The 15,587-nt window shown below is 45.7% G+C and overlaps 1 protein-coding gene across 1 annotated transcript in view; it reads right to left on the reverse strand.

Annotated features, from left to right (window-relative positions):
- Positions 1 to 8,582, reverse strand: part of LOC108790706 (acyl-coenzyme A amino acid N-acyltransferase 1-like) — a 13,991-nt gene extending 5,409 nt beyond the window's left edge. The window contains exons 1-2 of the mRNA XM_018561018.1: positions 8,105 to 8,582; positions 6,124 to 6,326 (exon numbers count right to left, since the gene is read on the reverse strand). Coding sequence (XP_018416520.1) covers positions 6,124 to 6,326; positions 8,105 to 8,567 — 666 coding nt within the window. The 5' untranslated portion in view covers positions 8,568 to 8,582. The remainder of the gene's footprint in view (positions 1 to 6,123; positions 6,327 to 8,104) is intronic.
- Between the last annotated feature and the right edge of the window lie 7,005 nt (positions 8,583 to 15,587).

Consider the following 15,587-nt stretch of genomic DNA (forward strand, 5'->3'; position numbering starts at 1 on the left):
GGGGGGGGGGGGGGGGGGGGTGCCACCATTGGAGGGGTGACACCAAAATCAATAACAGTAATTTTAATGTCACCCACTATGAAATGTCGGGCACTCGGTCATGGACCGAGAGCCCGACAGTGTCAGGGGAGAGGAGGGGACCCGGCGGAATACCTTATCCCGCCGGGTGAACATCCCCTCCTCTCTCTGCCGGCATCCATCCCCAAGATGGCAGGCGTCAAAAAGACGCGTGCGTGATGACATCACGGCGGGGTGTCACCTGTTCTCCGCCCCCGGGTGACACCCAGCCTCGGGATGCCACTGAGGTTAGGGCTCATGTATTAAAGTTAAAGGTTGGGGCAAGGGTTTAGGGGGTTAAGTGATTCTTTTTTTTTTAGCTTCAATTTAAGGGCACATTTGCCTGGTTGTCATGTTGATCCAATAGCTTCAGTAATCTGAGTGACTGACATGTAACAGGCATGCAGCTGAGGAAAGAGAATGTCCAGTCTGCATACTTGTTCTGAGCCAGACACACAGAAAGTGCCCAACTGTTAAATTCTAACTCCAGACAAAAAATATGTTTTTTTTAGTATTTTTGGCAAAGGTTAGAACGTTCTTGTAACAGAAAATGCAAGTCTTTCATACGCTATCAAACAAAAAATGTCTGTGTTACTTTTAGGGAGTTCCCTTGATTTCCTGTCTGGTAAAACTTTGTCAACAGGACATGAAATAAGGTGAAATCGGGGGGCGTGGCTAGCTGCCAACTAAGATGGCCGCAGGCTAACGGAGCTCTGCACAGCCGAACCCCTGAAGAGCAAATAAAAGCTAACGCCAGCGATCCTGACCAGCCGCTTTGAGTGAGGGTGAACCCGCCAGCTACCCCGGTGATAATCGGCCGCAACAATGGGAAGCAAACAGAAGAAGGAGCAGCGGCAGGCACAGACACCCCGCGGATCCAAGATGGCGGCCGCACGTGGAGCTGCAGAGGACCGGAGCTCCCCACCGCACTCACCAGAGGTATTTGATTCCTCTTCTCTGGATAGTCTCCCTATACAGCAAGGGGACTCCTCTGTTAACCCCCGTGACTCGGCCTTGCTGGACAGATTTCGCTCCATGCTGCAAACTGAGCTCACTGCTGCTAACAGCAAGCTGTCTGCAACTCTCACTAGGGAGATAAGGGAAATAGGAGCCCGCACTGACATGCTGGAAAAGAAAATGGATGAGGTAATTACTATTGTAGATTCCCATGAAAGGGAGCTGGATTCTATGTCCACAAATCTCGCAGCTGCACTGTACAAACTGGAAGACATGGAGAACCGTGCAAGGAGAGGTAACCTGAGGGTTAGAGGCCTCCCTGAGTCCATAGAGGACCTTAATTCTACTATTACAGCTCTTTTTCAAGAATTGGCCCCCTCAATCCCAGTAGACAGATTGGAATTTGATCGTATCCATAGGGCCCTGATGCAAAAACGTCCGGACGGGCCCCCTAGAGACATTATTATAAAGTTCACATACTACAAGACGAAAGAGACCATCTTGTCTGCTGCACGCGCAAAGAGTCAGCTACAATTCCAGGGTCACTCCTACCAAATCTTTGCAGACCTGTCTCCGACCACCATCCAAAGGCGCAGGGACCTGAAGCCGTTCCTGGATGTCCTCCGCTCCAATGGTGTGGCCTATCGCTGGGGATTCCCCTTTAAACTCCTTTTTGCTTGTTCAGGAAAATCGTTTTCTGTATCCACCCCCAAGGAACTGCGTAAGGTACTTACAAGCCTGGCACTACTGCCTCCTCAGTCCCCTACTTCATCGCAACTTACCTCCAGCCAGCGGTCTGCCCAGCTGAGCCCCATCTGGAATCGGCAGCAGGAGCGCCGCTCTCGCTCGACGAGGAAACTGCGGAACCTACCGTCTCTCCTTGACCCGACTTGAAGATGGACTTACCGGCCCCCACGATCTATCCTTACTACTGCGTCCTCAGTAGTGTGTTGGAATGTTCTCCTGGTCTTTATAGCTAAAAATGTTTTTCCCCAAGTTCACGTGCATAACCGCACTTAGACTCCTGCCGTTACAATGACTCACTTTTGTTTACCTTCTGTTTGATTAATACTGGCTCACCTTCACTTACCAGGCTGGGTCCACTCGTTTTTTGCTCACAAGGTGGGACCTTATGTCCCTGGTGAACACGTTTGACTGTTTATGTCCCCCTTACTCAGTTACACTCCCTTTTCAGATAAGCCTATAAGGACATACAGCCAGTACCGAGTTAGGCCCCTGTGCTATGCTCAATCTCAGGTATTATACTGGTAATCGACTTGTATTTGTCTAGCTCTCCACGGGGTTCGGTGGAAAGCGCCCCCCACCATGACAAGCATCGGGCTGGGATTCCCCCACCCCGTTCCTTGTCACTCCTGTCCTAAGGGACGGTTACATGCGACACGCATTATTTGTTTTCTTGTTTTTTGTACGTATTGTACGTTTGTTACTTTACTGGTTCTATGGGTATGTTATTTACTTTTCTCTCTTGTCTCCCCCTCCTTGGATCTCGCAACCTGCTCTCTTCCCAAGAACACTGTACCGGCTGCTGGCTCATCTCTGGCCCCATCTCCTGAGTGGTATGAGGTTGCTGCATCTTTATCTGCGCGCCCAAGCAAGGTAAATGTTGGCTGCTAAATTCACCCTGATCTCCCATAATGTACAAGGACTGAATAAGGTGAAATCTCTCGAATAGAGTCCAGGATAGCAGATAAAAGCTGACCTGGAGGAAGAAAGAGGGATAGGGGTACTAACCTTCTCCACGCTATCCAAAAATAATAATAAAAAAAACATTCACCATGACGGCCAGCAAACTAGAATTTTCAGTCAGTATTGACAGTCTCCATACTTAGTACAGAATTACTGTGAAGTGTTAGGTGTCACAGTTCAGCTGCAGGCTTGCAGCTGAGCTGTTACTTGTAGTTCTACAAGTATATAGATACCTCTTATACCTGGTTCTGCAGGCATGCAGGGCTGTGCTGGTGCTTGTAGTCCTCCAGGCATGTGCTCTGAACCTGACTCACACTTGCACCTGTCTGGCAGCTTTAGGCGTCGGCCGACGTCTCCTGCTGTTTCTTATACAGCTTCTCAGCAAATCAGTGCAGTCCGTGTATGGCCAATCCTGTGGATCCTCCCTCTTCCTGTCTCTATTTAAACCCAGAGCAGCGAACAGCACAGGGCCCGAGCCACGCTTTCCCAAGCTAGTTGCCGAATCCCCCATTTGTGATTTACCCTGAATTCCTGGAAGTTTTCCTGTGTACCAAACCTTTGTTTTGTCCTTGGAAATCCCTGCCTACAGTCTGCCCTGTGCTTTGCTTTTGTCCTTGGAAATCCCTGTCTACAGGCTGCCATGTGCTTCGCTTTGTCCCTGGAAGTCTTCAGCCTGTCCCTAAACTTTGATTCATACCCTGTACCTGTTATGTGAGTTGGGGGGACCAAGGGATTGTCACCTGGGGTCAGCACGCAGGCAAGCCCATCTCCACCATCAGGAGCTCTGGTGAATACCGGCTGGCCCTCAGATTCCACATCCTGGGGAATCCCTGCCACCTACTCAGCATCCCATGCCACCTACTCAGCATTGCAGCACCCTGCCTTGTATTTGATCTTCCAGCTTTAGCTGACTTCCACTGCCTCATTCAGTTCCCCAGCTCTGTTCCCTGCTTGTACTCCAGCTCTGGGAGTTGTCAGCCTACACTGCTTGGACCCTTTTCCCTAAGTGTCCCTGCCAGTGTAGTGGGAAGGGTCCACATAGCTGACTCCAATTCATACCCGTGAGCACCGATTCATGAGATTAGATTTAGCTTAAAATGAAACTGAATTCAAAAAAAGAAAATATGCTATGTTGTAGTGAACATTAAGAAATGTTAATTGTGCCTAACTAGTACCCTGAAAAATTACCCTTTGTATTTTCTCCTATAAAATAGTAGTGCACTTCCTGGCATGAGAGAGTACCTAGGCTGTCCTGTGTCTCCTGTCCCTACAGCCTCATAGCTGTATATCTGGAATGTGAGATCTAAGGCACTGTTGCCTCTGTTTGAGGAGATTTGGAGTCAGAATTGTTGAACAAATACACTGATACAAATAACCTTTTGTCTGCGCTTACTCCTAGTAGATAGCATTGCACTTCCTGCTAGTCTTAGGAGATTTGGAGTGAGAGTTGATGATGTCATTACTGAGCTGCTCACTGTTCTCCTTGCTGGAGGCTCTGACATGAGGAAGGAAAGCCCTGTCTCTTCCAAGAATGTCATCTCCACACAGCGGCACAATGCAGAACAAGGCATGGGAAGTCAGAAATGGGGAAAAGATCACCTGCAGAGAGCCCACATGCTAGTGACTAGTCCTTTGCCCTTTGCTTGTGTTTTTGGGTACAGTTTCTAGAGTTCACTTTCTTTTTAAATGTTAAAGTGACATTAAAGGTGTAACCCCCCCTCCCCCAATGCTGCTGTAAGGACTTGCCTTATGTGATACCTAATGAGCCAAACACCTTCTTCCACTCGTTCTCCACAGTCCTTCCAGTGTTGGTGCCGGTCTCCGATCCGGCGCAGACTCCTGGTGTCCCACTGTCCCAGGGAGTCTGTCCGGCGCGCGTCCATTGAGCATCAGTGTCGCTCTCCTCCTATCTTCCCCCTCCAACGGTGATCTGTACTGCGCATGCACCCGCCCACACTTCCTCCTTCACAGCATTCGGGAGCCGGGACTTCTGCAGCCAGGAACGAACGGTGATGACACAGGTAAGTGAGTTGGTATTTGTTGGGGCATATATCTACTGCTTACTAAAAAAAAATACTTTAATACTACTTTTAGGGTTTCTTTTCCAATGGTTTGGGGTTAGGGGGTTTTCACACTTATGCATATTGATGCATTGTGGATGTGTTTAAAAAAAAAAACCTCATATATATTGCATCTTTGATCCAGTTTCTAGCAAAACTCCCTTCCCTTACACTCCCTTTGGGGAGGGGTTAATGATAAATTAGTCAAAAACAGGTAAAACTACTTTGCAACTATCACAAATAATGTTCATATAGCCTTAGGGAGTAGGCAAGTAGATCTGTAACATTGAAAAACTAATGTATGTGCTTATTTGATGAACCCAATTACATTTCATAGACATAGTCTCTTTTCTAACTCCAGTTTACCCCTACAATGGCTCCTGCTGCCACAAACCCCATTGTCTTTATCTTTGGTCGGCCTCTTCTTCCTGGATTAAGGTAGGCGCCTGGTGATGATGCAGTGGTACAGTAGAAAGGCATCATGGCACACTCACAAACCAGCATGTAAAACAACTTGTCTCACCACTAAGGACAATGACAGAGGTTTGGATACACGTCTTCTGCAAAGGATGTGTAAGCCGCACTGCCGCGCCAAGGCACCTCTTATAGTGCGGTCCTAACTCTAAACTATGAGAGTCTCCATCTTGGAGCACATGGGGGCAGAAGATATCAAATTGGGTGCAGGCCTGTCAGGAGGACGCCCCACCTCCTTAAAGGTACAGAGACACACAAGGGATCCCGCACATCCCATTGGCAGCTGAGAAACCCCATGCGTCGCTGCACCAAATCGGTAAAGCAAAACAAACGACAAACGCACTCAACAATTTGTTACCAGTTATACAGTAAGGTGCACACGAAATGGGCTTTGAACAGTGGTACAGTAGAAGTAGTAGTAGAAAGTAGAGTTAGGACCGCACTATAAGAGGTGCCTTGGCGCGGCAGTGCGGCTTACACATCCTTTGCAGAAGACGTGTATCCAAACCTCTGTCATTGTCCTTAGTGGTGAGACAAGTTGTTTTACATGCTGGTTTGTGAGTGTGCCATGATGCCTTTCTACTGTACCACTGTTCAAAGCCCATTTCGTGTGCACCTTACTGTATAACTGGTAACAAATTGTTGAGTGCGTTTGTCGTTTGTTTTGCTTGGTGATGATGCAGATCACATCAAACTCTGCAGCTGTGTACCATCCTTGGACTATACTGTACATTCCATCTTCAGCATCTTATAGATGACAAGACTTGTGCTGCCCATGTGCAAAAGGATTTTCATAGGCAACCTACTATACAAAGTAGAGAACGGTACAAAACAGAGGTAGTTAAGTGTTTTTACCATTATAACTTACTTTTGGATGGTTACTCAGCCACTGAACAGCTTCTTCAAAGTATTTCAGATCTATGTTTTCCAATTGGCTTGGCAGATCTTCGTAGGCAAAATAGGCCAAGGCAAGAGAAGCAAACCCTCGGCTGGCCAGCAGGCTGCTTTTAAACTCTATTAGACCATGAATTCTACCAGGTATGTCAATGACTCCAGGGAAAGGGCCTTCTCCTGTAAATTAAGATGCCTGTGAATGTTCTCATTTATCTAGCTCATGGTATAGTTACTAATAGTTAGCCACATTCAACATGACTTGTTTTATAACATTGTAGACCTATTTACCACTCATCCAAGTCCTCAGTTCAAATCAATATTTAGGTTCACCCTTCATATTCTTGGATAATCAACTTCTGTCTTGACACAGTACATGACACCGTTGTGATTGGATTAGGGTAACTGAGTTGCCTATGTGGGTATAAATACTAGGGTATGGCCCAGGCACTCATTTGAACTGAGAAGGCCACTGGGATGGGTGGTACAATAGAGCTGATCCACCAGTAAAATAGGAACCTGCAAAGCTTTTTGCTACAACAACAGATCAAAAAGCAAATGCTCACCTGTAACAAACGTAGTTGCTGGGAAATTCTGCATTATGGCCATGAGATGTAGCTGAGGAACATAGGAAATAAATATTCAGTGTACGAAATAAGTATTTATACACTGAGCTTTGCCTAAGGTTGACTATGTTTCTGTTCAGCCCCTTTTTGTTGTCTGACTGGTTGGTCTGACTTTCTGCCTGTCCCCTGGCTATCAGGTTCACATCTTGCCTTATATTGCCATTCACTGCTTAGCCTGAGGGCAGATTCAATGATAATTCCTGGTTTACTCTTTTGGGGAAAATATGTGCTTGCAATAAACTTTATTGCCCCCAGGTTCCTATGCTCTAGATGACTGCATCTGAGCAGTGCAGGTGCTAGGATTCTTGCCTACACAGGCAATGTGCCCCCCCCCACAAATCTCCCTCCCCCCCTCCCCGACCCCCTGTAGCGTTGGGCCTGCTACTTAACGCAATCATTGGGGCATTTTGGCAAGTACAAGTACTTGTCAAAATGCCCTGTTTTTTCCGCCCTCACCCTGCAGCGCCCTCAGGCGGCCGCCTGACTTGCCTTGCGGTAGCGCCGGGCCTGCATCTAGAGATGAGCAGAGCATGGCAATACAAGGTGAGGTCTGTACCACGGTGACAGGTGAGAGCCAGGAGACGGGCAGAAAGTCAGACCAACCAGTCAGAGACAGCAAAAGGGGATGAATAGAAAGATAGTAAAGCTTATGCAAAGGTCAGTGTATAAATACTTATTTCCTACAAGAAATACTTATTTCCTTTGCTTCTCGACTTCATCTGGTGGCTATAATTTGGTATTTTCTGACATAAATTGGTTCTGCACAAGAAAACATTCGACTTTGCCCTATATGCACGGATTTAAATTTAAATGTCAGTTTCGCAGAACAAATGGCTCTGTAAACTTTTTATAAACACACCCCTGGTAACCTTTGCTTATTGTTTTTTAAAACTGCAATAGGGGAGTTTAGTAGAGGTTGAAGAGAAATGAAATTTAAAAAATTGGCCAGATTAGCAACATAGGAAACAACAGATGTTCCAGATAAGATGTCTGAACTGCTTCTACACACATTGTACAGGCCAGTTCAGTTCAGTCCTTCCCAATGTATTCTCCAACCAACCTAACCACCACTGAAGTATATTTTCTCCTAAATCATTGCTTAGAGGATGTGAACATATTGTCCAAGCATGCCCATCTAGGAATATGAGCAGACACCCACAATGCTGGCGTTATCTCATGGGAATAAAACCATGGCTAAAAATCAAACAGTTTGCAAGAGAATGCAGCTAATAGATATGACTATTTTCTAGAAGGTTGTAAGAGCAACAAGAAATCAATAACTAGAATTTTGTTATTACTAAAAACCAATAATGGCTTTTGCTGTTTGCATACCTGGAGGAAGAAAGAGAGTCCCCCGGACTCGCCCTTCTCTGATCTGCACTCTCTGGACGCGAGGACTGGCATACCATCTTTGTACAACTTTAATGATGGTTGGAATATCTTTTGGAGATGGAGTTATTTCTAAATGTCGGTAGAGCTCCAGGTGAACATAGAAAGGACTTCCTATCACATCACGTTTTAACAACCTTAAAAATGGAGTAACTGGCTTCAGAGCCCAGAAGAGTCCCATTGGATGAACTCCTTGGAAGTCTCCACCAGTGGCCGGTGTATGCTCTAAATCCACCTTCCCCTCTTCATCTGTCATGTAGAAGGCTCGGGAGTAAAAGATTTCACCTTTTTCGTCCTTCAGCCATGCTCTCAGTGTAATTAACTCTTGTGGTCGGAGACCCCAAGCTTGGATTTTCACTGGTTCATCCGCAAGTGCCACCTCTGGTGAGACTGTGAGACCAATCATAGCTGAGGTTTTCTAGAAGAATAAAACCAACCTGTAGTAAGACATGGAAGACCCTAGTGAGAAAGGACCTGAGATGCTAAACACATTGTGATGTACAGTGATAATACAATAGTCAAACTATAAAAAAATGTTGGTTTGCTTTTGTTTCTAGCTGAATATGCCTAATTTTACATGTGAAAGGACTTTATGCATAAATGTGGAGACGTTTCACAGCTAATCCAAGCCGCTTCTTCAGCTCTAAATTAGAACTAAGGGCCGACTTCAGCGTTGCATTAAATTAAATTCATTCTGATCGGCTAATTCCGTTCAATTGCAGTGCTGTACAATACATGGTGCTGCAACAACATGCAATGTGTTGCCATACAGTGATGAAAGTGCATGCTTTACCTTCCCAAAGCCGGGAGGTGTATTGGGGTGCCTTTCATACTGAATGGCAATAAAACAGTTCAACAAGCAAGAGTCGTGCGATAACATGCATTCATTAGCGTGCATGCTTTACCTCCCGGCTTTGGGAGATAAAAGGTCTCAACTAACGTCCTGCTGCTTTTTCCATGTCATGGACTTACTAATTAGGTTTGGGGTGACAGCCTAGGATTTAAAAAAAAAAGGTTTCCTTTGGCAGCTCCCATATTTCTATAGTGTATAGCAGTCTTACTCAACCTCTTTAACCCAGTGGAACCCTTACAATAATTTCCAGGTCTTAAGGAACCCCTGCTAAAATAAGTGCATCAAGTGTCATTGGGAAAATGCCCCTTACATTGGTTTGCCAGTTTTAAAAATGCCCCTTACATTGGTTGGCCAGTGAAAGAATGCGCCTTACATTGGTTGACTAGTGGGAAGAATGCCCCTTACATTGGTTGACTAGTGGGAAGAATGCCCCTTACATTGGTTGACTAGTGGGAAGAATGCCCCTTACATTGGTTGACCAGTGGGAAGAATGCCCCTTACATTGGTTGGCCAGTGGGAAGAATGCCCCTTACATTGGTTGGCTAATTTGAAAAATGCCACATACATTGGTTAGCAAGCGAGAAGAATGTTCCTTACATTGTTTGGCCAGTTTGTAAAATGCCCCTTACATTGGTTGGCCAGTGGGCAGAATGCCTCTTACATTTGTTGGCCCGTAGGAAACCTGCCCCATTTGCTTGTGAGAAGAAAACCCCTTACATTGGCAGGCCAGTGGGAAGAATGCCCCTTACAGTGGTTGTCCAGTGGGAAGAATGACCTGTACACTTGCTGGCCACTGGGAAGAATGCCACTTACATTGCTTGGCCATAAGAAAGAATGTCCCTTACATTATTTGGCTAGTGGGAAAAATGTCCTCCTTACAGTGGTGGTCAGTGGGAAGAGTGTCCCCCATACACAGGTGGTCAAAATTCCACCCTCACAGTCATGCTGCTGGCTCTGCCAAATGGCACTGGACCTGAAACTATGCACACAACATCAAACAGGAGGTCAGTTAGATACAGATTGAGGAACCCCCATCATCCTCTGGAGGAACCCTATTTGAGAAAATCTTCTTTATAGATTCCATTTAACTATAAAATATCAAATAAAGAATTGCACCTACAAACTCACCTGCCTCTTCTCCGGCAATGGGCTCAGTAACCCTGGGATGTGGAGATATTTGCAGGACGGGGAGGTTCAGCGTTCTTGTGCGCTAAAGACGGCACGCTAAATCTTTTATTTTCTCTTACCACCTAAATCCAGGATGTAATAACAGGCTGCTCAAACAGATACCCCAGTGCCTGAGGTCCAAAATGCTAACTAGAAAAAATGAAATAATGTTTAAAGATTAACTCCAAGCAAATAGATAAATGCTGAGATAAAATACATATACCTGTGTCAGCTGTTTAACCTGTGAAAGGATTTGTATCTTTGGTTCATCCAGACAGACAGACAGAGCACCAACAGTGAGTGCAGTCCAGTCATTGGACCTGGTTTTTAGCTGCAGCAGTTAAGTTAAAGGAGAACTATGAGGGGGGTGCTTTTCACTCACCTCATAGTTCTAGCCGACCTTTGACAATGAGACTGTCACAGGTCGGCTCAGTAGATCGGGAGGTGAGCGAACACATACCCGGTTCGCTCGCCTCTCGATCCTGTCATGGCTCTCTGCTGTGACAGGGGGAGGGGCTGGATTCCCCTCTCCCCGCTCCGATCTGCCAGCGCTGACTGGCGGAACGGACGGGGGAGGGGGCGGGTACAGCTGGCTCTGCCTCTAGATAGGCAGAGCCAGCTGTCAGTCACGCAGCTGGGCGGATCCTGTCATCTAAGTCGTGATCCGCTCCGGCGTCTCAGTATACCGCGAGCTATAGCTCTCGGTATACTGAGCTTAGGGTAACGGGAGGACGCTAGTTTGTGTCCTCCCGTTACCCTAAGGAGAACTATGGGGAAAAACACTGACCCCATAGTTCTCCTTTAAGTTCCAACAGCCTGTGACTGGACAGTGAAAAGAGAAACAGCAGAGTGATGAGCACATCGTGGTGTCACTCTGCTCTCTTCTCCTGTGAGCATGCCCCTTGTTAGTCCATGAGCACCACAGCACAAGTGATTGGTTTCTCATGCTGCCCTAAAAAACACTGCACTGCACTCCACTCCAAATGCACCTGCTAAGTTTGCAGCGCCAACCTCTGCGTTCTCCCTCCTCTCGGTTCGTCTGGATAACAGCTGCAGATCCTTTGCCATGTACGTGCGCTCACGGAGAAATTCGGCTTCTACGGTCTCATACACATAGACGTTATTTAGTTCTGAAGAGTAGACATGTGCGATTCGTTTCGTTCCGAATCAAAATTCGGACAAATTTTCAGAAATTGGGACATTCAGACACATCCGAATTTTCAGAATCCCAATGCATCCGAATGCATCCGAATGCGTCTGAATGCGTCCGAATCCGAATTTCCGTTTCTGAATTTCAGATCCCGTCCGCATTTCGTTCAAAAATGAAACTGAATTGGACATGTGACTTTTCTGGCCAATCAGATGTGTTTTTCCATTTAATGCATCTGAATGGGTCTGAACACGAATTTCGCTATGGCACCATGGGAGCCATATACAGTATATACATATAATACTAAAGCTGAGGCTCCCAGACCCGAATGGCATTTGGCATCCGAATTTCCGAATTGCATTGGGGAGCTCCCGAATGCCATTTGAGGTCTGGGAGCCTCAGCTTTAGTATTATATGTATATGGCTCCCAGATTCAAATGGCATTCAGGAGCCCCCCAATGCAATTTGGAAATTCAGATCCCGAATGCCATTCGGGTCTGGGAGCCATATACATATATTACTAAAGCTGAGGCTGCCAGACCCGAATGGAATTCGGGAGCTCCTGAATGCAATTCGGAAATTCGGATCCCAAATGGCATTCGGGTCTAGGAGCCTCAGCTTTAGAATTAATATATGTAAATGGTTTTCTGTGGTATTTGCAAAGAATATTCCTAAACTCATCCGAAACCCGAACCGAATTGAATTTCAGATCCGAATCCCAAAATAATGAAATATCCGAACCAAATTTTTACGCAGCTTACATGTCTACTGAAGATTGTTAAAGATGTGCTTAAAGTAAACTTGTGTTACCCCCCTCAGGTAAAGTAGAGGTGAACCATAAGTGAATTGCTTTAGTTTGCTTAAGCAATGTGTAACATTGAGAAATGTCATACTTCTTTTTATCCCCAGTATCATCTATCCCCTCCATTCTCCTTGCAGCTACTTCCTGTCTACCTACACTCACTCCAATGGCAGTTGGTCAGATGGTGATGGTGACAATGATGATGGTGACAATGATGATGGTGACAATGCTAGAACATGCCTGTATTAAGTGTCAGCACAGCCTCCTTTAGTCTTCATCACAATGCAAGGGGCAGAATTGGGAAACAGGGACAAAGTTTTGTCACCCTATAACCAGGGGCGTGCGTTCAGGGGAGGCAGGTGAGACAGAGCATCACCTAGTATTATGGAGGAAAAAGCTGTCAGCTTCAAGTCTGAAGCTGACATCTTTTTCTCCATTTAGAGCGGATTGTAACAGGTTACACAGCAGGGAAAGTCTCCCCGCGGTGTCACCTGTAATGGACAGAGTGCTGCCTGTTAATTACAGGCTGCGCTGCAACCGGCTTTTGACAGATAAGTTAGGTTACACAGCAGCAGGCTTCCCCACTGCCTGTGTAACCTAACGTAGTGAGGCAAGAGCTGACTTCGTGAGGCAAGAGCTGCAACAGCCTCAAGTTGCTGTTGTAGGCGTTAGCTCTGTGGATGGTTTGGACCAATGGCAAAGTGCCATTGATCCAAGCTGTCCAATCAAAAAAAAAAGTGAGGACATTGATCTTGATGCCTCACCAGTGACAAACAAGTAAGGGACTGGGAGGCTCATCCCTGTCCCCATCCTCCCTCCCACCTCCACATAGCTCAGTGACTGGGTTGGGGACAGGGCAGAGGCGGGATGAGGGAGGGGCATGGACAGGATGGGGGCGGGGCGGAGGCAGGCAAGGAAAATGCCTCACCGAGAACAGACTCCACTGCACGTTAGCGCCTATAACAGGAAGGCACTGAACAAATGGAAGGGTCACAAGGGATTATTTTAGTCATAGATTTAAGAAGAGTGAAAATGACTTTTAAAATGACATTAACAAGCTAAAAATGATCGGTTTTACATCTACTTTGATATCCAGCTCTTGTGTCCCGTGCTTTGGCTGGCGAGAGAAAAGTAACTGGTTTACCGAATACTGAACTCTGGGATAATCAAATATTGTCTAAGTACAAACAGTCATGTGCGTTCTCTACTTTCAAGGTATTTATTTAAGAAAAGTTTTCAAATATACAGAAAATACAAAATCAGAATAGAAAAGAAAAATAAAGAAAATAATGAAATAAAGAAACAAGGAAATATTCCAACCACCTCCCCCCCAGAAGATTACATTAAGCATATTGGGGGCTATGAATCATATTTCAACACAGTACCGTAGTATCTAATATAGAAGTCTCCGGTAGGGCCAACAGTATTATATTAAATGTGTGTTAGGCGGTGCAAAGTGATGATCGAGATTGGAACATATTAGGATAATCTCATCAAATCATAGAGGGAGCAATATTCAATTATATTCAGTTATATTAATGGGGGATATAATAAGAAAGGAAAGGAAAAAGTAGGAATAGAAGGAGAAATGTCAGAGAAAGAAAGGAACTTTAGGCCCCTGGTACCTACCTCCTCTCAAAGCTGCAAATGTTATATATAAAATAATAAACTGCTCAAAAAAATTAAAGGAACACATTGAAAACACATCATATCTCATCGGGGGAAAAATATCATGCTGGATATCTACTGTATACTGGACGGGGTAATGTGTTAGGAATTAAATGATGCCACATCGTTTGATGGAAATGAAAAAACACCCCAAAAATCAAAGTGAACAAATGATGCAGCAGGCTAGTCCATTGTGCTGAAATTTAATTGCAGCAACTCAAAATGGTACTCATTAAAGTTTCTATGACCCCCCACGTGCTTGTATGGATGCCAGATCTGGACTAGGGCATCACTGAGCTCCTGAACAGACTGAGGTGCAACCTGGCGGCGTCGGATGGACCGAGACATAATGTCCCAAAGGTTTCCTATTGGATTCAGGTCAGGCGAGCATTGGGGCCATTCAATGGTATTCATCCTCAAGGAACTGGCTGCATACTCTCGCCACATGAGGCCGGACATTGTTGTGCACCAGGAGGAACCAAGGACCCACTGCACCAGCATAGGATCTGACAATGGGTCCAAGGATTTCATCCCGATACCTAATGGCAGCCAGGGTGCCATTGTATAGCCTGTAGAGGTCTGTGCGTCCCTCCATGGATTTGCCTCCCCAGACCATCACTGACCCACCACCAAACCGGTCATGCTGAACAATGTTACAGGCAGCACAACGTTCTCCACGGCTTCTCCAGACCCTTTCACGTCTGTCACATTTCCTCAGGGTGAACCTGATCTCATCTGTGAAAAGCACAGGGCGCCAGTGGCGGACCTGCCAATTCTGGTGTTCAATGGCAAATGCCAATCGACCGCCATGGTGCCAGGCAGTGAGCACAGGGCCCACTAGAGGATGTCGGGCCCTCAGGCCACCCTCATGAGACATTCACTCAATTGGCCTGCTGGAGGTCAGTTTGTAGGGCTCTGGCAGTGTTTATCATGTTCCTCCTTGCACAAAGGAGCAGATACTGATCCTGCTGATGGGTTAAGGACCTTCTACGGCCCTGTCCATCTCTCCTAGAGTTACTGCCTGTGTCCTTGAATCTCCTCCATGCTCTTGAGACTGTGCTGGGAGACACAGCAAACCTTCTGGCTATGGCATGTATTGATGTGCCATCCTGGAGGAGTTGGCATGTCTGTGCAACCTGTATAGGGTCCAGGTATCGCCTCATGCTACCAGTAGTGACACTGACTCTAGCCAAATGCAAAACTGGTGAACAACAGTCAGAAAAGATGAGTAGGGAAAAAAATGTCAGTGGCCTTCACCTGTAAAACCATTCCTGTTTTGGAGGCCGTCTCATTGTTGCCCATCTAGTGCACCTGTTGTTAATTTCATTAACACCAAAAGCAGCTGAAACTGATTAACAACCCCCTCTGCTACTTAACTGACCTGATCAATATCCCGCCAGGAGTTTCATTGACTTGATGCTATACTATGATTAAAAAGTCATCAGAAATACCCAAATATGGTAGACATGGTTGCCATACCAAGTTTAAGAAAAAGAATCTGCGCTCTTGGAGAGATACGGCTAAGGTGTTTAAGTATTAATCCTAAAGCTGCTATGAAAATGGTAGATGTGATGTGCAAGTAATAACACAGCGCTATGGATAAATGATAATGCTTCCATAAAAAATGTTTCCAAAAATGTGTAGGTATAAATTATAAAATAATATATTGCCTTGTTAAGAAAGGTGTATATATATATAAGTGAATAATATCCCAGTGAAAAAATCCCAAAAAACTTTGTATTAATCAAGTGACAAAAGGTGTATAGACCTAATTCATGTTGGTAAA

This window comes from Nanorana parkeri, unplaced genomic scaffold (assembly GCF_000935625.1).
Source record: "Nanorana parkeri isolate BGI_ZX_2015 unplaced genomic scaffold, ASM93562v1 scaffold492, whole genome shotgun sequence".
Taxonomy (NCBI): domain Eukaryota; kingdom Metazoa; phylum Chordata; class Amphibia; order Anura; family Dicroglossidae; genus Nanorana; species Nanorana parkeri.